The sequence below is a fragment of the Parasteatoda tepidariorum genome, chromosome 2 (assembly GCF_043381705.1).
Source record: "Parasteatoda tepidariorum isolate YZ-2023 chromosome 2, CAS_Ptep_4.0, whole genome shotgun sequence".
NCBI classification, from domain to species: domain Eukaryota; kingdom Metazoa; phylum Arthropoda; class Arachnida; order Araneae; family Theridiidae; genus Parasteatoda; species Parasteatoda tepidariorum.
This window is the reverse complement of record NC_092205.1, coordinates 82851839-82874529: the sequence shown is the minus strand read 5'-3', so window position 1 is coordinate 82874529 and position 22691 is coordinate 82851839. Positions and strand designations below refer to the sequence as shown.

Here is a 22691-nt window from a genome sequence, read left to right as displayed (position 1 = left end):
TTTACTGTAATTTTGGAATGAAAATTGTGACAGTGTAAAATTACACGCTTTTTTCGATTACCTTTTGCAATTTGCGTGACTGCGCAAGCAGCACAGGCTGGAGAATAAGTCTGATCCGCTACTGCCTTCAAATATATTGTTCCTGGTGTTGAAACTGATGGGGTTAATTTCTGGTCTGTAAATATTGTCATTTTGCTTCCACCGTGGCTGAGTTTCAATCTTTTAGCCAAACCCCTAAGGAGTACAAAGAAAAAAAATAATGTTAAAGTTAAGCTTCACCGATTTTAGTTTGTTGTTGAAATTTGTTGCAAGCTCTCTCAGAAATAAAACTATCACTTTCGATGACTTAGCAATTATTGAGTTATATTTCGTTAATTTTATTGAATTATTTCGTCATGAAATTACTTGACGAAACGGAAACTGAAATATATGACGAAAACGTTTTCTCAACTCGAAACCTCTGTGCATCGTGGGAGAATCACAAAAAGAACGAAACTAGGACAAAAACTAGACGATCGAAAATTAAGTGACGAAATAAATTGGTCCAGTATGTATAGTGGTTAAGGAGTTGGCCTGGTATCAGAAAGACTCCGGTTTCGAATCCCGCTTCCGGCATGAGTGTAAGTTATCTCTCTGTTCTACTCGTCGTTCTTGTATTATTATAGTGGCATTGACTCAGCTTTATGATGCTCACAATAAAGTGGCCATTAGAAGAGTTAAATACGTCAGAAACTACAAGGTTTTTTATTTATTTTTTTAAATAGAATGACGAAATATTTTGTTACTATTGACGAAATGCGTTTTTTTAAAAAAGGGTCGATAGTTATTTCGTCACTTTTTTGAGAAACGAATTTCGTCAATGTGACGATATATTTCGTTATTTATGACAAAATTCGTTTTCTTGAAAAAGTGTCGATAGTTATTTCGTCACCTTTTTGAGAAAACGAATTTCGTCAATGTGACGAAATGTTCGCACGGAGTATGTCCAAGAAAATATTTCGTCAAAAGAGAAGAAAGTTTCCAGGAACTAGAGTATTTATTTTTTTACAGCGAGAAGAAACAAGTAATTAATTTTTCAAACACCGTCCCGCTAACAGTGGTCCTCTAGTTAAGACACTGAGCTATCATTGTAAAGAACATGGATTCGGTTCCCAGAGATGACTTGAAGCCCATCCGGCTTTATATCGATGGATATCAGTTTGTCTGAGAAGTAAAAGAGGTCGGTACGCAATGCCATCATGTCATTGGTAACGAAATTGGAGATAATTGGCGAACTTAGGGATAAGCTTCATTTTTTGTTATTGAAAGAAAAGTCTAACTTTAATTTCTTCTTTATTGGCATAACTTCACACAGATTCCAATGGGTGCTTTAATATTGAATTGATTATTGGCATTGACAGCTTTGTTCATGACTTTTTGAGCTATGCTAAAATTTTTGAGGCATAAAATATTCTATTGAAATTAGATAACTCAAACAAGATTTTTTTTTTGTGTGAAATTTTGTTTAACTTCTTACCCAATAATCAATTGTTGTCTTTTAAAGTCTTCGTCAGTAGTACCTGTATCCAGAACGGCAATAACATCTAGTGGAGTTTCAGAGGTAAATTCCTCTAATTCTACAAAAAAAATATTATAATTACGCATTAATTGTACGCTGTATCAAGATAGTATTGTTTATATAATGTATTGTATTGTATAATTGTATCAACAATTTAGAAAGCAATTGCACGTTTTTGTCGAAAAAATTTCTTTTCATTCTTTTACGTAACTCGTCACAAACTACATTTGCATTTTAATAAATTTAGAAAGTTCATAAAAATAATCAGAAAATGCAACATGTGATCAAATATATCAAAGTATCTTCTCGTTTCTATAAAGTTAAGAAAAAAATCCTAATAAATATTTTAAATGAAGGAAAACTTAAGAAATAAATAATTTAAAATTTAATAAGTGGTCATTATTAGCATGAATTGAGATTTTTTTGCCAGCTACTTTGGGTTATTTTCAAGCATCATATTTAATTCTTTATTCAATAATCTCGAAATTATAAAATAATTATTAATAATAAGAATTAAAAAAAAACATATGATTTTAAATATTATAATTGCGGTCTAAAATAAACTAAGAATTAATCATAATAAATACAAACTTTAGAATAAGCATAAGAAACTCTAAAACGATTGAAACCTAGCGGTAGAAAATTATTAATTTGTAAATATATCGTATGTTTATTCAAAGTTTTTACCATAAACTTTATTTCATTTTCAAGCAATATATTTTTGACATTTTAATAATAATAAATTTAATGATACTAATTTTAATGATAATAAATGAATAATAATAAAAAATTTAAATGATAATAAATAATTAAATAAGAAATACGTGACTTAAAATACCTAAGTTGCTTTTTTAACAGAAAAAGAATGAATCATAGTAAAAATCTTGATAAAAAAAGAAAAAGAACTTTAAAAAGAATTCAAGACAGCATTATGAATTCATGATTATTTGTCTTCAAATTTTTCACCAAGTATTTTATTTTATTTCAAGCAATATATTTAAAGCAGAAAAACTGTTATAAAAATACTTACTATTTTCCGATAAACTTGCACCACAGTAATCTAGAGTCACTGAAAGAACAGAAAGTATACTTTTTAATCTAAAATTATAAATTATCTCTTATCTAGTACTCAATGAAATTTTAGTTAGCTTATAATGTTAATTATCACACAATTTATGTTAATTTATATTGTTTTAAATTACTTTAACTTTACCGGCATCAAAGTTGAAGCATGAAAACATATCTAAATTTTGTGTACACCAAAAATGAAAGAACCACAAAGTGAAGGTCTACTTATAAAAAATAAATAAATAAATAACTAGTGTGAAAAATTTTCTGTCAAAGCTTTTGCCGCTAAACTAAGCGGTGACTTTTAATTTCGACTTGAGTATTAGGTGGCTTATGTCAGAATATGCGCGTGTCAATAAAACATGAAAAAAAAAAAAAAAACAGTTATAACATTTGTAATCAGATGAGATTTGTTTTCCGATTTTGTCAGTCTAATAATATTACTTACGTTATTATAGAACTGTTTTATTCTATTATATTATAATTACGAAATAGGTTGGAACAAACTCTCGATTACTGCTCGTTTCTTTTCAACTGACTGGTAAATTTAAACTGCAGGGAAGCTAAAGCTCGCCAAGAGAAGAAAATATCTATCGCTTTTACCTTTCTTCTCAACTAGTAGTGTCACCTATTGAGGAACTTAGTAAGCAATTTTGAAACTTGGAGTGAATAAAACAACTAGTTGCTTAAGCAGAAACAATACATTTCTAATTCATTATATTTTTCTTTAATTTATTTTCCTAATCAGCTGTCATTTTTTGGAACATTAGGTATCTCTTATCAAGTAATGATAATTACGGATCGCTAAAATACAAATAGAATAAATTTTTGGCAACATACTTACATTTATCCATGTTTTTCAAAACACCCTTTTGCTTTGCTTCGTTATATTTGCCCCATGAGAAGGACAGGCTGTCATCGATTTTGCTGAAGGTGGTACTGGCAAGTAATATGAACAGGTGTACTTGTTCTTTGATCATCTCTTCCCAACTTGACAGGAGATATTCTCTGTTGCAAAAAGAAGCGTGTATGTAACCAAGATCTGGAGTTTTTCCAGCGAAACCTCCTCTACTGTAATACTGGCGTAAGATTTGACTCAGCTTAATGTCCTGTCTCTTTGTTTTAATGTCAGCCATTATTTTTCCGAGGATGAGACCTAAATAATATTTAAAATACACAGAATTAAAACCCATTTTTATGAATAAAAAAATTTTATTATTTATTACTCATATATACATGTCCAAATGTAAATATATACACATATATACGTGTCCAAATCAAAATAGGGCCGCATGGATAAGGCAGAAGATTGAGGATAAAGCTAGAAAAAATGCATGAAAGTGAACTTACTATAGTTTCGGTTTCATAAACAAATACTTTCATCAGTGTTTTATGATGTAACATCGAATTCGGTAATAATTGTTTGTAGAACTGACACTATTGTATGCCTATTTTTGTACCTTTGTACTTTATTCATGTTGCTTTGTTTTATTTATAGATACATGTCTTGACGTGTAAAATATGTTGCCTATCAGGGCAGAAGGTGAAAGATTGAAATCTTGAAACAGGTTAGAAACAAGAACTTTCGAAGTTGGCAGCGAAATTATAAAAGAGAAAAACTATTACTGAAAAAGAAACCGTGGTTACCGATGAGATGGCATTGGAGGAAGAAGACAAATCAGTACGGAATACATTTTATTGCAGAATGCTTGGGTGGAGCAGAACTAAGATAATTTATTAGAGAATATGCATTGTGATTGATATGAATGAAATCAGACTCAAGGGCATCAAGATGAGTTGATGTGTCAAGAGTAGGATTCACTTTGCAGGTACCAAAATTGAGTTTTGTGCCGCATTCAATGACTTGTCTTGCTCTTGATGACTTGTCTAGCTTCTTGAATTATCAGTCTAAATTACTGATCACCCCTAGTTTGAAAAGCTCAGCCTAGATTACTTCTGCAAGGTAAGTCGTAAATTTCAAAGCGAATATCAGTGCTTATAGACCCTTACGGAAGTTGAATTTAGTTTGACAAAGCTTGAAAACTAATATTAAAATCAAAACGTGAATATATAGCATAACTACTGTTTCAAAAAAGCTGTGAAAATTGGTAGGCGAATGCTGATAGGGTCTTTTAAATTTTAGTCTAAATTTTTAAACCTTAAGGTATCTTGCTGAATTGAAAACACAAGAAACGCATACACGTAATTTGACCACAGCACACAGTTTGAAAGCTTTCTAAAATTTATATTTTATTTATTTATTTACTTTTAGTTAGCATTCTGTTACTTACCGTCTGCAGCTCCCCTCATGGAGGAATATGAAAATGCCTCATTTGTTCCATCAGGAAGTCTGTACATCATTGGACAGACGTTGCTAGTTTCAATCTCAGAGCCAATAGGGACAGATTTCCATATTCCATTTTTAGCTAAATCCTGTCTTTGCAAAGCTTCAGGTCTCCAACCAGCCATGGCAATAACCTCTGAAAATAATATGGGAAAATCCATTTCATTATAGAGAAGCGTCTTTTTTTCGTGATCTGCTGAATATATTCGAAAATCTCAAAATAAAGCTCTCATCATTTGTGCGCCTTTAAATTTTTAGTTCGCGATAATTAGATATTATTAGAAAAAGAAATGTACTTACTTTTAGTGAGTTTAGTTTTTTTAATAAATTTTTTTAATCGGAAAGCGCAATTATGTAGAGAATGATAGTTAAAAGTTTTCAAAACCTCAAAATGCTACTTCCTAGTAGCTTCTAAAAGGACTGATACTTTTTTTAAAAACCATTCTGGTCTGGTACTTTCCATCTGATATTTATCAAATATTATTTGACAAATATACTTTCTTTAAATATTTTTAAAAGTTATATTTATTTATAACAAGTACTAATTTATTGCCATCGGTATTTATGTAGTTCAATCGAAGTATTTGATTGTAAAAATAAAAATAGTGAAAAATTGAAGAAGATTCACTTGATTTATGTCTATTGGTTAACATACGTGCTACTGATTTGATTTGTGTCTATTTTTGTCACTTGATTTATATCTATTAGCTAGCATACGTACCTGCAATTGTAAGAGTGTATAAAGGATCCACAGTTGCTCCCTGTGGAATTAGATCTTTTGGAACATGAGAAAATTCTGATATTTCTCTTTTTCTTCCTTCATTCAATCCAACATAAATACCAGTTAGAACTCTCCCCAGATCAACGGCTTCTAATGACCCTTGAATGGACACAACACCTTGCTCCATGGGGTACAAATCTTCATCATTGTATTGAAAGTCACTCCTCAGTTTATATTTACTGAAACTGATAAAAAACATTACATTTAGTTATAACGAGGAAAAAAAAAGATTATTTAATTTTGGTATTAAACGTTTGGTTGCAAAACTTGACGAAAATACTTTCACCTAACAATACATAATTTCTGTATCAGTAACCTTACACTAGAGTGCAAATTAATAGCATGGTTTATTACAAACCGTAAGCTAATTGGGCAAAAATTTGTTAGAGCTTGAGCTAAATCTCATGTTGCCGTCCCTTCGTCTCTGAACTTACGTAAATTAAGTAAGGAAGTGCGTCCGCATGCTGTTAAAACCACTCGCAGAAAGTTTGACGAAGATCTGAAAATCATCTGATTTGATCCCCAGGGGAAATAAGTGGGATATTTTGAGGCAGTTGGCAAATCACCGAAATCATCACCTAAAAAGTTTCGGCGGATTTGCGCAACCGAATTCTCGGTTTGCAATATACTTAGTAAACTCACTCCCCAATATGCATCCAAGCAATTCAAAAAATTGAGTCATACGAGCTGCGGGTTGAGTTGTTGAGCTGTGATTGCTCATGTAGTAGTGTGTTTGCCTCCTACTGGAGGTGAACCGGGTTCGTGTCCCAGCTGTAACTGGTAGATTCACATACTCACGCGGCTTGCACCGATTATGGTGCTGACGTAAAATATCTTTAGTGGTATGATTCTAAAATAGTGTCCCCTTGACGTCAGGCTAACCATGGAAGATGTTTGTGGCTTTCCTTCCCATGTAACGCAATTCTCCTAATACTTGATCCAGAAGTTCCACTGTCTTCTGGATTGGATTCAAAATTACGAAATTACGGAGTTAAACATCACTAGTTGTAAATTCAAAATCGAATCGGCTGTTTGACGACGGTTATAAAATACTTTTGTTAAATAGCAATATGTAAAATAAACAAAAATAAGAAACTCACCTATCGTTGATAGTTTCATTGTCGGGAACAGCAGCCCTTTGTTCACTAATTTTTCTTGAATTTCGAAGAATTGAATGAGACAGCATGAAATACAAACTGCATTTTTCACCATCTGTAAAAGGGTCCTCAACCTGAGGGACACTCGTTCTACGTTCTGCTACTGGTTCCCAGAATGTTTCGATATCCGCGTAATTAGAATCCTTGGGCGTCCACCGATTAATGTCTCCAATGGGATTGTACTCAATGTTGTCGTATGTGAAACTGAAAATTAACAACGAATAAAATAAAGAAATTAAATACTTGAGAAAATGCTGATGAAAATCTATGTCTCAACATCGGACTTAAAAAATTCAAAAAACAAATGGACCAAACAATTGGGCTAAATTTTATAGATAACATAGAAATATTTCTTCGCTTTCTGCTCGATTGAAAGATAAAATTTATTTAACAAACTTAAAATAAATTAAAAATTAAATACAATAAGCATAATTGCATTTAAATAACTCACTACAATTAATTTTACTATTTGCGCAATGATTTTTCTGAATTGATTTGAAAGCAAAATAATTCAATTTTCGTCCTAGTGTTATAAATCAAAACATATTTTACATCAGTGACGAAAAAGAAATGTCTCACAAAGAAACAAACAGAAATAAATTTAATTTTCTTTTTTCATTCTCTGCGTGACACGGATGTTTATATAGTTAATTGTGTTTCCGCCTCGTTTACATCATATTTTGAAATCTTGTTTCATTCATATAAATTTCGATTCCCTGTCTGACGATATGAGTTCCGCAACTCCTCTCAATAGCATTTGAAAATGCAGCCTACCCTGATTTGCCTCTTGGCTACTGTGGTTTTTATAGTTTGCTTTCCCAATTTATTTCACTTTTTTTGTGGGCAATTTTGCCTTTTATTTTTTAAATCTGGGTTTCTTTTTTCTTCTTCTTTTTTTTGCAATCCTCACTTGCAAGTCTTAAAAATAGGCGCCTACTTTTGAGTGCTCAAAACATGACAACTTTTTTTTCCCTTTTATATTTTATGAAGCAACTAAAATATTTACGTTATCTAGTAAATACTAATAGTTATCTGCTCTCATAACTTTTTTAATGTGATTTTCATGTTTTCTCTTAAATTTATATTAAAAAAGAAAAAGATATCTTTAGTAAACTTGGGTTTTTATTTACAAAAATGAAGTTTTAATTGCAAAGTTTAAAATGTTCCAAAATCAATAAAACACTGAATTTAACTCATTTAAAAAACATTCAATATTCACAAATAATTAGTTTGCTTACTTTCTAATAAAGTAGAAAATCTCATCTTTTAAGTCCTTCGTGGGATTAGCAGCCTCGAATTTTTCTGCCAAGGCGATGAAATTCTCCAAAGTACTGGCCAAAGGATTTTCTTGACCATTTATGTACGGTAGATTTTTCTCATTCAATCTGAAGCACATAGGTGAAATGAATGTTTCAAACTCCCTTGGAGTCATTAAGCCCCATGATGGACTCGATATGAAAATGCCTAAAGAATTAATAAACATTGTTAGCGCATTCATATTAAAATAGGTAAACAGTAAATGCTTAGCATTGGTTTCAAAGCATTATTACAACTTTTGCATGAATTTTAAAGTATTGACAAAGAAAAAAAAAGAAAAAAAAAACTGCGCCTTATATAGGGAAAAACAGTACCTTATCTGTTATTATTTCCTGGTGTTCTTTGTGCACACTTCTAATAAAACATTTTATTTTGAAGCATTGATATTAAAACGACAAAAATTTAAAATTAGATTGTTGCGCGTCTACCACTGCAATTTTTCAATTCCAATTCGCTAGTATATAAAACTTGTTAACATGATTTTAAGTTAGGATACCTTTTCATAGATGAAGGTAGACATTGTAAATTACACTCTCCCACATTGGTGGACGTGATCAGAACACGCCTACCTCGATAGACATGTCCACTTTGATTTGAAGACCCCTACCTTGATAGATAGTTCACACTAAACAGTTGACTTGCTATTTGTGACTGTGACATTGCTCTCATCATGCTGTTGCAACTCAGTCTCGATCACACACGATGTTGGCTTGTACATACTGGACAGTTAATGGCAACACATGAGTGACCACAATTATGAACTTAATACAGCTCTCATGATCAGCAGCCTAAGTTCGGTGATCTTAATACAGCTCTCTCTGCTTCTGTCAAATCAGCAATGAATCAATTAGTGGTATCCGTTCATCAAACTCAATCACAGTTAAAATTCAGGTTGGGGAGTACTGCAGCATGTCTACCATTACAACTATTCACTTTCATGTCACTAGTATCTAAGACATGTTAACTCGGTTCTTTGGGTATTTTTTCATAGATGAAGGTTGACTTTGTCGATAACACTCACACACAAGATAAATTATCCATGTGTTTCTGGATGTATTATAATTTGTGAATGTACTTGAATACATAAAACAATAAAATATTCAGTTCTAAATCTTTAGCACATAGCATTAATTTATGAAAAATGTTTGGTTGTTTTTAGGTATGATTAGAGTAGTTCTTGCTTTTAATACCATATGAAAAAATAAAAAATATAATTTTACAGCATTAATAAAATATGAATCAGATCTAGAAAAAATAAAATTTAGTTTTAGTGAAAGAATTGAAATAAAAAAAATTTTATTTTTATTTTTTAATGAAACGCACGAAACATGTATTTGTTTTCGAAATAGATAAATAGTAATAATAAATAGAGTACTGGAAAAAAGGTTTTTCATCCAGATATATGTGACTTAATTTTAATATTTAAATATTCTTATTTTCTTGAATATTATTATAGTTTTTATCATAATTAAAAAAATAATGTTTTTGCAAAATAAAGAGAGATCTTGAACACATTTATATTGAGTTTGCTTTATTTCGGAACATTTATTTTCATTGAATTTCGGTAGAGAAAATCAACAGCTCCTGTATATTTTTGTAGTTGAGTTATATTTCTTCAAAATAATAATATAATTTTATAAAATATATATAAAAAAATTTTTTTTGAACTTGTTTTCAGTATCGATACATGTTTTTATTTAGTGACATCATATTAAGTCATCAAAGATAAAATTTACAGAAAAAAGTCAAAGTTGGTTGATACACTCAGGGATATAAAAAATATTTTATGCATGTTTTCCTTACAGTTTTGCCATTAGAGCTGTAGGTTGCTTAGGACAAAAATTGTTGAACTAGTTTTGAAACAATAAACTTATCTTAAAATTTTTATCATTATTATAGTGTACTTACTTGTGAGAGCGAGGAATGAAAGAAGCATGATTGTTTTCTGTATAATGACTATAAAATAATGCAAAAATATTATAACACAATAGTTTATATTCTATTTACAGAAAAATAAACATAAAATTAAAACAATTAATTAAATAATACAAAAATAATAATTAAGTGATAAATAAGTTATCTTTATAAGTAGATATTTGTCTTCGAAGCAAAAAAAAATAAATAATATTTCACGACAGTTGTTCTTATGAGTATCATCAATAGTTAAAATTTACTCTGAGTTAAATGAGGTTATAATAGTTAAAATGATTGGAATGCAAGGTTCTAAAATATGAAGTGTAATTAGTATTTATAAATATTTTTATAATGCAATTATTGTTTATAAATATTTTCATTGTGCAATTAATGTTTATAAATGTTTTAATAATGTAGTTATTGTTTATAAATATTTTCATTATGCAATCATCTTTTTATGAATATTTTAACTCTGCAATTTTTATTTTAAATTATTTTTATAGTGAAATTATAGTAAGTAAGTATTTTTATAGTGCATTTATAAATTTTATACTGCAATTATTTCATACTTATACATAATTTTCATACTTACAAATATTTTCATGCTGCAATTATTGTTTTTAAATATTTTTACAGTGCAATTATCGTTTATGAATTCTTTTATAGTGCAATTATTTGTAAATATTTTTATAGTGGAATTATAAATAAAGTTATGAGGAGAAAACATGGAACCATCACTCGAATTAAAAGGGATTGAGAATGAAATAATAAACGAAGTTACTATATTGTTTGTTTTTTGCTAAAAATACATCCGCATTGAGCTTATAAAATTATTGTTATTCATAAATGTAATCTCTTAAACAAAATTTAATATTTTAAGCGTACAAAATTTGTAATTTTTCATCGTGTGAATGTCAAATTTTGATGTACAATACCTTTCAAACAAAAAATGTCTAGACTAAGTAAACTTAAATGTTGTTTCACTATGTGTTAAAAAAGATAAATTTATATCTATGCGATTAATATATTTTTATAAATTAACATATTTTAATTTATTATCAATTTGTAAGCAAATTTTCAAAATCTATAAAATAAAATGCAAAATTTCGTCACTATTGCACATAATTTTAGTTAATATCACATAGTTTTTTTCTCTCACTTGTAAGCTGTTAAGTGCACAAAAGAACTTACTTACTGTTTTAACCCATTAGGCGCCGAAGCTCCCTCCACGGGAACAACTGCACTTTATTTCTTTCGCTTCCCCTTCATTTATTAATTTAAATTCCATAAAAGCATCATTAAATATTAACTATGGTAATTTTTATTAATTTTTATGAGAATAAAAACTTTAAAATTAAAACTAAATTCTTAAACTTTAAAATTAATATGATAAAAATAGGTAGAATGAGAAAAGAGTGATTTTTTCCATTCACTTTTTTAAACACAAAACTTCAAAATAATTTTCCCCCTTAATTGTGGAAATCTTTAAAAGAAATTCCTCTTCAATACCCGTCAAAAGCAGATTCAAAAAATTTAAAACAATGAGTTGATAGCGACCTCCCTGCTGGTTGGTCCCGATATGGGAGCTTGGCGGGACGTGAAGAGAACAAACAATAAAAATAAAAGTAATTAATTTTTTCTCACAAAACCTTTCCCCCTGCTTTATATGTTCATCATTAAATGAAATGATTTTAAAAGCTCCAAAAAATATTGTTATTTGATTTTACAGCGACGATTGGGTTAAAAACAAAGAGCTGCTAGCAAAAGAGCACGCTCGCAAAAATCCAACAAAGCTTTAAGTGCAAGAGAAATTAAAAAATTGAAAATCCTTTCAGAAGATTTTACGAAATCGTTTCTTTTTTTATAATTACCAGGCTTTTATGTTATTTACTAAGACAATATTAGCAAAAATATTCATTTATCAATTTAGTTGCAAAATTCAAGAATAAATGTATTAAACATGATTCATAAACTCTTAGATCCCTGCAAACACTGCTTATATAACAGAACAACTTCTGTAAGCATTCTGTTTAAGTTTTTTGAACCAACCAAAACATTATTCAGCTACCGTACAGAAAAATTGACATTTTATATTTTTACGCACTTTTATAAATTTTAGAGAATGTTGATAACTTAAGAAGATGCAATAACGGGGAGAAATCTTCCTGGTTCGTTCTAAATTGTGTTTCTCATGAACTGATAGTTCAAAATTTGGAGAAATATTTTTACTAGTAAACCATGAAGTTTCTGAAATGCTGAAAAAGCGGTTTCAAAATATCAAAATGAGAAAAAAATTATTGCACGATTACTTTCCCAACATGAGATCCTAAGTAAGCTCGCCGTAATTTATTTGCATTTAAATATTTTTAAAGAATTTTTAGAAATTAAAACATCATGGCCAACTTTAATTTTTGCCTGAACTCACTTTTCCCTAAACTTAAAAGTAATCACCAATTTAGGAGAAACAGAATTTGCGAGGAAGGGTTTCTCCTGTGGTTCAGCGTCCTCTTAAGGATGAGAAACTTTTCATCACAAATTCTGTGAAACAGCTCCATTGGTGATTTTTTTTTTAAGTTTTAAGTTTAGAGATAAGTGAGTTCAGGCAAGCTTAGAGTAGGCCATAAAGTTTCAATCTCTGAAAAATAATTCCAAAATTTCAAAATGCAAATAAATTATTGTAAGCAAACTTCCCCATTTCAAAATACTAAGTTATTCTCTCATAATTTGATTTCATTTTGGTAGTTTGAAGAATTCTTTTTAGTATTTGAAACTGCATGGCTTGCCCTACATTTGCCTGAGCTCAGTTTTTTTCTATCCTTTAAACTTTAAATTAGTTCTGGAGTTGAAAGATAACTCGCGATGAAAAGTTTTTCCTTGATATAGATCCTCTTAATACGTTGCCAACTTGAGCCGCCATTTCATGTAAAGTATTCCTTCTGAAGCTCGATTATACTAAACGTCAGTTCAACCTGAACCAAAGTATGATTCAGTCCTACTCATCATTATAGTCGTGGCAAATCTCTAAAGCAAAATGGTTGAGAATTCCAATCTTGCGTGAATGTTTGTTCCTGAGAGTGAAGAAATGGCGTTAGAAATTAGTTATAGCCGTCAGTGCTATAATTGATTGAAATTAAAGCTAATACATGTAAATTTCACAAAAGATCTATATGAATAAGGTTATGAAACATTTTAATTTTAGACGATCTCAAAGAAGGGAAAATTTTAGATCAAATGTATTTTGCGAGTTGGAGATATGTTTCTTTAGGATTTCTTCCCTATTTAATATATGATTAATATCAATAAAATATTCATGAGAAGCTTTTTTTTTTAAAATGTATTACATACCTAATTTTAAATTAGAAGAGACTTTTATAATTCACATTAGATTTTTCTCTAGTGAACCACGCCCATGTATAATTTCAGTTTTGACAAAATGGCACTTGAATGTAGAAAATATGTTATTGATATCAAATTTGTATTAAAGTCCATGCGTAATAGATAACAGCTAACAGTTTTACAGGCTTATCTTTTTAGATACGAAAAAAATTGAAGAATGTTCTCATGTCTTGGTAAAAAAAAAGTCTTCGATTAAAAGATATATATATATATATATATACTCAGTATTTCAGATTCTCTTTTAATATTTTCTGGCAAAATTACATCAGTATAACTTTGAAATTTGAATTTTTAAAGGGAAATTTAGTTTTATACAAATGTCAGATTTTAGATATTCGTTAAATATAACTGTTTTTGTGTAATTTTAGTTTTGTGTAAGACAATTTGCATCATCATTCAAATTACAAGTATATGTACAGTATGAAATTATTAAACTAATTACCTATTCTTAATAACTAACCACATTATTTTATTACTTTGATATTTTAGCAAAAAATTATAGAAGTTCTAAAAGATGCACAGTGAAAAAGAGTATATTCAAGACTACCAGAATATGGTAAAATTTATCGTACTCCTGGTACTGTTAGGGGAAGACCATAAGCCGAAATATTCCAACGTACTTTGGTAATGATCTTGGTGAAAATAGAAATGAAACATAATTTTATAATGCGTGATAAAATTTGGTAATTTTGTCATAATACCTTAACTATTCAGTTAAAAAAAAATTTCAATTTTTTTTTACTAAATGTGTGGTAATAAGAATATAATTTCGCTAACCAGTATTTCCTGTAAACCTTTAACAAATAAACGGTAAAATTACCAATTAAATGGTTTGAATATGATATAGTTTCACAAGAATTACAGTATTTTTTACCATAATATCATTACCATACCGTGTGGTAATTTTATCAGAATTTTTTTTCCTCTATTAATCGTTATCAATAAATTCATCTTATAATTTTAACATTAAGCTCCCTTTTCTAAACACAAAACCTCACGCCATTTTTTAATTTCGAAAAAACAACAATCCCTCTCGTACAAATTAAGTTATACTCTAAGCTTATGTGGTCCATTATGCACCACACGTCAACGTTCTTTGAAAGCACTTCTGTTACAAAATAAATTTTGCACTTAGTTTAATGTTGTAACAGAATATGTGAAAGTGAAAAATTGTAGTCTAAAAAAGTTAAAATTTTCAAAAACAACGGTAAACCAAGATTAAAGGGTATAAGTAGTTCTATATAGGCAACTAGTAACAGATTTACCAGTTAGTTATGTTAGTAAGTAAACTTAAGTTAACTAGTTAAGCAAAATTGTTAAGCTTCTTGAATATTTATATAAGAGAAATGATAAGTTTTTGGTCAGGTATCCTAGGAACTCTCTAATAATTTAAATATTTGAAACAAATTCAAGATGGCGGTAGAAATTAAAAACAATAGAGAAAGATTTTTCATATTGTTTTAGTCAACTTAAGACATCTAAACCACTGCTTTGAAAGTGGAATAAAAGCTTTGCATCCTCCTAATTGTACAATGTGCATGTATTTTGTGACTCTAATTGAACCAGTACCTGCATCAATAAAAAAAAGCTCAGTATTGAAATAATTAATATGGAAGCTTAATGGGAAACTATACCGAATCATTTTAAAAGATTTGGCATTGGTCCAATTTGAATATCAGACGATTGCGCTATACTCCAAGAAAAACCCAAGCCGCCATCTTAAATTTACTTAGCGATAAGGGATGGGAGCTTAAATGTTGCTATTTAGACAAGTGAGGTAAGGGATGAAAAGGGGAAGAAACTTAAATGTTCCTATTTAATCAAATGAACTATTGTTTCCGATGTATTTTTTATACTGAAATTGAATATGACCAAAATCAAGTTGGTAGGATTAATAATTTAATAGTTATAAACAGTTTTACGTGTAAAACGAACGGTTTTTCACTTATCTAGACAAATGAAGAATTAATTTCCTAAATATACCTCTTTTTACACTGGATCAAACAGGATATAAAAGTCAGGATCAAAAAGTCAAACATTTCAACAGTTGTAAAGGTTTTAAGTTTAACTTTTATGCATAATTCTGGTATTTAAGCTAACAACTGTCATTACTAAAAAGGCATTAAAGTAATAAAGTAATTAGACTCGAAAAAAATGAACAGATTTTATATTTTAGAAAATTTCACATTTTACTTTTAGGCTGTATATTTTTCTTTAAGTTAGTTAAAGCTAAAAGGGTAAAACATTTTTAAGCAGATTTTGTTACTAAAACAAATTGTCACGATTGCTTTGTTAATAAAATAAAAAAATAGATACATTTTGATTTAATTATTTTGTTTACTTATGAGCGTTTTCAAAATAAATCAAGCACATATTACAAAATCACGTCTAGTAATTTAAGATGAACAGTTGTGTACTACGTTATGCTAAGTTTGACTGTGAATTCATTTAAGTCAGTTCAAGCTATAAAAAACAGGAAAAAGCGGAATTGTCTTAACCAGATTATTTATTTAAATTATATAATGCGGATTTAAAATTAAATTTTTTCATTACTAAAAATCTGAATAGAATTCCTTGACTGCTTATGAGCGTTTTCAAAATATATAAAAGCTAAGGTTTCTGTAAACACTTGTAGGAACTTGAGAACTACGATTTCCTTTTACGTTGGCGTAAATTTGACGGCTAATTTTTTTCAATCAGCAGTAAAGTTTAATTTTTTTTGTAGATGATTTATTAAAAGTGAATATGCAACTCCATTATTTATAAAACATAAATTTAATTACCTTTTGATAATTAAATCCAAAAGGAATTATTTTGACTGTTAATGAGCGTTCTCAAATTATATACCAGCACAGATTTCTAAACACACTTCCATGAACTCGAGAACTACAAATGCTTCTCTAACTGCTACAAATTTAGGCTGTTAATTTTATAAAGTTTGGAATTCTTATAAAGTTAGGAATTTTTTTTTAACCAGATGATTTATTAAAGCTGAATACTGCAACTCCAATGTTTATAAAGCATAATTTTAAGTACCATTTGACAACTAAAATCATTTTTCCTGTTTATGGGCGTTTTCAAAATATATACTAACACAGATTTCTAAAAATACTTCCAGTAACTAAATAAGTAGTAAGTTGTTTTAAACTAAATTTCTATAAAATAATTTTCTTTTAATTTTTAAAAATTGAGGATAATTCTTACCTGCCTTACTCTTGATATGTTTTCAGTTTCTATTGTGGAAATGGAAAAGAACCGTTAGTGATAAAATGCGCGCCTTATTGCAGGCACCTAAGGTAAATTTGAAACACCTTTTTTAAGAGTTGACAAAACCGATAAGACGTAGGTATGGTAACGTTAAGATTACGCATTCTGCTATCAGGATGAAAGTACAAGCAGAGTTGGAATATTTGCTAAGCAGACGCACCGACAATACCAGAGGATATTATTAATTTTTTATTTTCTTTCTTTTTTTAACTTCTTTGAATTTTAGGTGCAAGGGCGTAGTTGGCTTTGTCACGATTGGTACCGGAAATGAAAACAAAAACCCCTCTTTTAGAACCTCGATAGGGTCCCACCAGAGAGGTTTATTCATCTTTGAATACTTACATTTATATATGAACATATATACATATATAAATATTTACATAATAAATAATATGTATATTTACGTTTGAATATGAATACATTATTTGTATGCTTCAAAACTATTTATTTACACAAGTTAATGACAATAAAATGTTACATTATTTAGTATTATTTAGAAATCGCATATCAAATTCTTTAACTTGATTGTTTCCCGAACAATTCCGATTGAGACTATTTTTATTAAAAGTAAACTAAATTAATTGAAAGGAATGTAAATATTTACAGTTAGCTCTAGAATGGATAGTCGAGATTAAACTGGATACACTGGATAGCATCGAATAAACTGGATACTCTGGATAGCATTGAATAAACTAGATACATTGGAATCAATTAAAAGCTATTTGCTAACCTAAATATTTTAAAATACAGAATTTAGTGAAGTATTTTCCCCAATTAGACTGATTAAAGATGTCAATTGAACAAAATGTCCAAAAATAGAGAGCTTGTAGAGAAATCTGAACCGCTTTTTATGTCTTTGTCAACTTATAAGTAGTTAGAGTTTGGCTGGGATGTTCTACCCTCTCCATCATATTCAACAGATCTCGCGTCCTTAGATTTCCAACTGTTTTAAAGATTGCAAAACTCTTTAATTGAAAGGAAACTTCGATTCATTGTTAGAGATAAAAACTGATGCAGGAAAATTTTTCCCCGAATTACTGGCAAAGGTTATCGTGGAACATAATTTTCAAGTAGCCTAAAAAAAAGTAGAAAGAACTGTGATACGAAATTGCTCTTTAATAAATGTATATCAATGTTTAAATGAGTTATGTTTCAAATCTTCTTTAAAATTAGTTTAAATATTATAGACCACACGGAAAACAAAATTTTTATCACTTTTAGTATTGTATGATGACTCAATAGTTTTATCAATCACTAATAAAATAAATATTTTCTTAAAAATTCAAACAATGTAAGAAATTTATACAAAAACGAAAATAGTGCGTATTGTAGAAACAATTTTATTTTCATCCAGTAGGGTTCAAAATTGACTCAGCAAAGCTCCTACAAGATTATTCACCAAAGAACCAATGTATGGGATATTTAGATTTTGTACCGCTCAGGGGGAAGAGCGCTCGCGTAAAATGAGGTGACACAGGCTCAAATCAATGCATTAGTGGGTAGATAAAAATTCTGCTTTCAGCTCGCACCGACGACAGTGCTGAAATAAAATATGCTTAGAGTTAGATGGATCATCGATCAGACGTCCCTTGCTATCGAACTAACAGTGAGGGAAGTTCGTGGTTTTTGCCTCCCTGTAATTTAAATGCTGGCTTGTTCCATCAAAAATTCATTCACGAAGACTAGTTTTTTTTTCACATCCTAGATCCAGGAGCTCCCTTGTCTTCTGAATCGGGTTCAAAATTACAAGGCTACGGAGATGAACATTGATAGGCGTACTCAAAATTGGATCGAAGTTTCAACGCCAGTTATGAAGTTTAAAAAAAAGAATTACAGTCCTTTTATATCGGACCTAAATTTATTTCCCTTCCAGGGTCCTTATAGACTTGCAATATCGGACAAAGAGTAGGGTGTCACGATTTTTTTTCATATAGGTCCTAGAAAGGCTCACAACCTTGGTTCTATATTGCAAGCCAATAAAAGTCTCAATAGATATCAATACTTAATCGATATCAATATTAAACAAATATAATGATTAGATACTCGATCTGTTCACATTATATTATATCACCGCACCTGAAACTTTAAATGACCTATTCTCCCAAAATTATAAGAAATTTCAGAAATTTTAAAAATGAAATAAGCATTTTTTTATATAAATGAATAAGTATAATAAGTATAATAAATGAATAAGTATTTTTTTTTCTTTTTATAAAGTAGAAACAATAAAATGTTTGTTCCATATGAATGTACCCTCAATTCATCGCAATTATCATTTTAATTTTTTTTCCTCTAGAATGAAATGATACGTTTAATTATGCGGAGATTTTATTCAACTTTCATCCGGAATTAACAGACGATTTTACATTTAAAAAAACTTTTCAATCAAAGAAGCGATAATTTAAAACATACACATTATTTTGTTTTAGATAATTAAATCACTTATAAATCTTCTAAAAATTTGCAACTAATATCTAACGTAAGCTAGCACTGACAGATTTCTTTAAAACCCAGTTTTTTTTTATTTGGAGTAAAGAAAAACTATGACTATTGAAAATGTATTGAAGAGCATACAAAATTTTAATTCTATCATGAAGAATTTAGTAAAATGAAACTAGAACAAAAATTATGATCATTAATTTTTTAATAAATATATTTGTAGTTTAGTTTTCTAACGTCATCTTTAAATAGTATGTTTCATGAGGTAAAAGGAGATAATTTGTAATTTGAGAAGTTTAGAGTGACATTTTGAATAAAATGACAAGTAGTTATTGTAATACACGGAGTAATTTTTCAAATGATTATAGATTTTATTTGGAAGAGACAAATTTTTTTTTTACTAATTCATTAACTTTCCAAAGATTTACTACACTGTTAGAAAATTTTAAGCGATTTGCTAATTTGCTTCAACTTGAATATTGTTTATTCATATTGTCGTGCAAATTTGCTTCAACTTTATTGTTGTTTAATCTTATAATAATGCAATGAAAATTTGCTGCAACTTTGTTGTTTAATCATACCATCATGCAAATTTGCTTCAACTTTAATATTGTTTAATCATATCATCATGCGAATTTGCTTCAGCTTTATTGTTTAATCATATTATCATGCGAATTTGCTTCAACTTTAATATTGTTTAATCATTCCATCATGCAAATTTGCTTCAACTTTAATTTTGTTTAATCATATCATCATGCAAATTTGCACCAACTTTAATATTGTTTGATCATATTATCGTGCAAATTTGTTTCAACTTTATTTTTGTTTAATCATATCATCATGCAAATTTGCTTCAACTTTATTGTTTAATAAAATCATTAATTCATCATGCAAATTTGCATCAATTTTAATATTGTTTAACCATATCAACATGCAAATTAATCCGCGTTGAATATGATTACGTGATCTTGGTTATGAATCAACTAGAATGGAAATATGATTCAGTTTTATACCTTAATAAAAAAATAAAATAATCACATTCGCAAGAGCTGGTTGTAGATAAGAGAAGTCATTCAAATTAGAGCTCCACTATTTCGTGATATAATACAGACTTTATGGTAAAAAATACTGTTAAGTATTGCGCACTGATCGCCTTTCCTTCCTAGAAAAGGTATTTTGGTTTCAAGTCAAAACCTAGAGTAGAACCGCATTACTTCAAAACGGCAGCGAAGTTTTAGATTCAGAAAAACAGCACAGTTTATAAAATAGCAGCGAATTTTCACTATATAATTCAATGTCAAACTGATTTTTCTGAGTAAGTAGTGTAACATCAGTAAATATTTTTTATATGCCTAAAAGGTGACCAATATAATACATAGTTTAATGTATATTAGACTGTATTTTCAATGAAACTAATCGTTTATTAGATTCAATATTGTACCATTTTATACTTTATGATGAACAAGTTCATATAAAGTTTGGTAATCGGGGAAAACAGACGATAGAATTATTGGAAAAGATTCAAATGATAAATTGAAATAGGTGCCATTGTCTGATAACATTCAAAATTCCTTAGTTATGTTATCCTAAAATTAACTAAATAGAAAATGGAACAAGATTAGATCCTTTTTTTTAGTTCATATATTTAAATGAATAACTTTTGACCTTTTACTTAGGCCATTATCATTTGCAAATGTAGCTGATTTACGAAGAAAACATATTTATCCAAAAAAGTAATTAGAAATAAGGGTAGAAAATCTTTTGTAAGCAGCAAAAAAATTTCAGGCAATTTTTTGTGTTTTTATGAATAATAAATGGTTTTCTTTTGCTAATTAAAAAATAAATAATAAAACCTATGCGTTATAACAAGAGACATGATTACATTTTTCCTTTACGTCTCATTTTTAATGCAAAAATGTGAACATAAATATGGAAAAGCAAACAGTATGGAAAAACAAAATTTTATAATTAGTTCATCTTATTCTGAGCAGTCTAATCTAACATCAGGACTAAAAATATAACCAAAATCACCACTACACTGTTAGAAAAATCGGTTTTATGTTGAACCACATGACATCACCTTTACATATTATGTGGGTCGAATTCACTGCAATCATAAATAATGTTTTTAAACGAAATATGTTTCCGTTAAGTTCAAACATAGTGCCGTATAATGAAGTTTCAAAAGTGAGCGAACTAACGACCATATTAAAGGTTGTAGCAACTTTGTTAACTGTTTTATGACTCAACATACTCCATAATTTCTAATAGAGTAATCAAAGTCAAATTACTTACTTCGGATCAATTATTACTGCTGATAACAGAATGTCTCCTGAAATAAAAAATCGATTCTGTCTGGCAAATGAGGCTGTCTTATGGGCTGAGAAGATTTATTAAATTTAGGTTTCTTTCTAGAAAAACAAAGTTCTTAATTTGCAAAAATCTTGTCAGGCCAGTCTTGACATACGCTTCTGAAGCTTGGATCATGACAAAACTGGAGGAAAATTGTGTGGCAATATTTATAAGTGTTAATGAAAACAATAACTGGAGAAGGATATTTAACTTTGCACTGTACAAGATTTATGAACAACCCGATATTATTAAATACGTAAAAATAAATAGAATGAATTAGATGGCCCACGTGATTTGAATGAGTGATGACAATACAATAAAAAAGATACTGCTTTTAGAACCACTGGAACAAGAAAGCGGGGAAGGCCGTGGTTGAGATGGGCTGACTTGGTGGAGTCTGATTTTCTTGCAATTAATGAAAAGAATTGGAGATCCAAGATAAATCGGAAGACGTTATGGAGAAATCTTTAGAGGAAGCCATTGGCAAACAGTGGGCTGTCTGGTTAACTATGATGATGATGATGAATCAAAGTCAAATTTTCATGAAATTTTTCCAAGGAAAAATAGTAAAATTTTTTAGCATATCTAATAAAAAAAATTTATATTAAGACAGCTGGCAATCTTGCGGCAAATTTTTCATTTATATTTGGTTGGCGTTTAAAGGTTGACTAATTAATCCTTTTTTAAACTTAGTATAAATATTAGTATGAAAAGCTTGTTTCCTTAAAGATTAAATAAAGACAAGTTAAAACCTTTATTTACAGGAACTGTAAATCTCCTTTTTAAACCTTTTTTTTTCGTTCTAGCTTTTTCCAGGCTCTCAAATGGAACATTTTGCTTATGTTGTAGACTTGCAGGTCAACCTTTACTTTTAAAGTGTTAAAGTAAGTATATAAAAGCCTATCCAAATAAACCTTGTTTCAGTGATGGTCATAAAATCTAAAATAAACCTTGAGAAGGTGAATTTATCCTCGGTTTGAGAACTCTTTCTGCCCTTGATTTGCGAATGATGATTCATCCTCGATTTCAGAAGGTTTTTCTAGCCTTTTTTGTAAAGGCAGATTCAATTTTGATATAAAAAGGTTGTTTATGTCAGCT

General features: G+C 29.3%; 1 protein-coding gene across 2 annotated transcripts in view; it reads right to left on the bottom strand.

Annotated features, from left to right (window-relative positions):
• LOC107436727 (uncharacterized) overlaps positions 1-16909 on the bottom strand; it is a 34537-nt gene extending 17628 nt beyond the window's left edge. Inside the window, exons 1-10 of one of the 2 annotated variants that reach the window (XM_043051905.2) lie at positions 16740-16909; positions 10134-10181; positions 8147-8372; positions 6852-7112; positions 5692-5936; positions 4918-5106; positions 3471-3782; positions 2589-2627; positions 1517-1616; positions 62-234 (exon numbers count right to left, since the gene is read on the bottom strand). In XM_043051905.2, coding sequence (XP_042907839.1) covers positions 62-234; positions 1517-1616; positions 2589-2627; positions 3471-3782; positions 4918-5106; positions 5692-5936; positions 6852-7112; positions 8147-8372; positions 10134-10161 — 1573 coding nt within the window. In that variant the 5' untranslated portion in view covers positions 10162-10181; positions 16740-16909. Of the gene's footprint in view, positions 1-61; positions 235-1516; positions 1617-2588; positions 2628-3470; positions 3783-4917; positions 5107-5691; positions 5937-6851; positions 7113-8146; positions 8373-10133; positions 10182-13484; positions 13582-16739 lie in introns of those variants that run through there. The other variant, XM_043051906.2, reaches the window with a different exon arrangement.
• Between the last annotated feature and the right edge of the window lie 5782 nt (positions 16910-22691).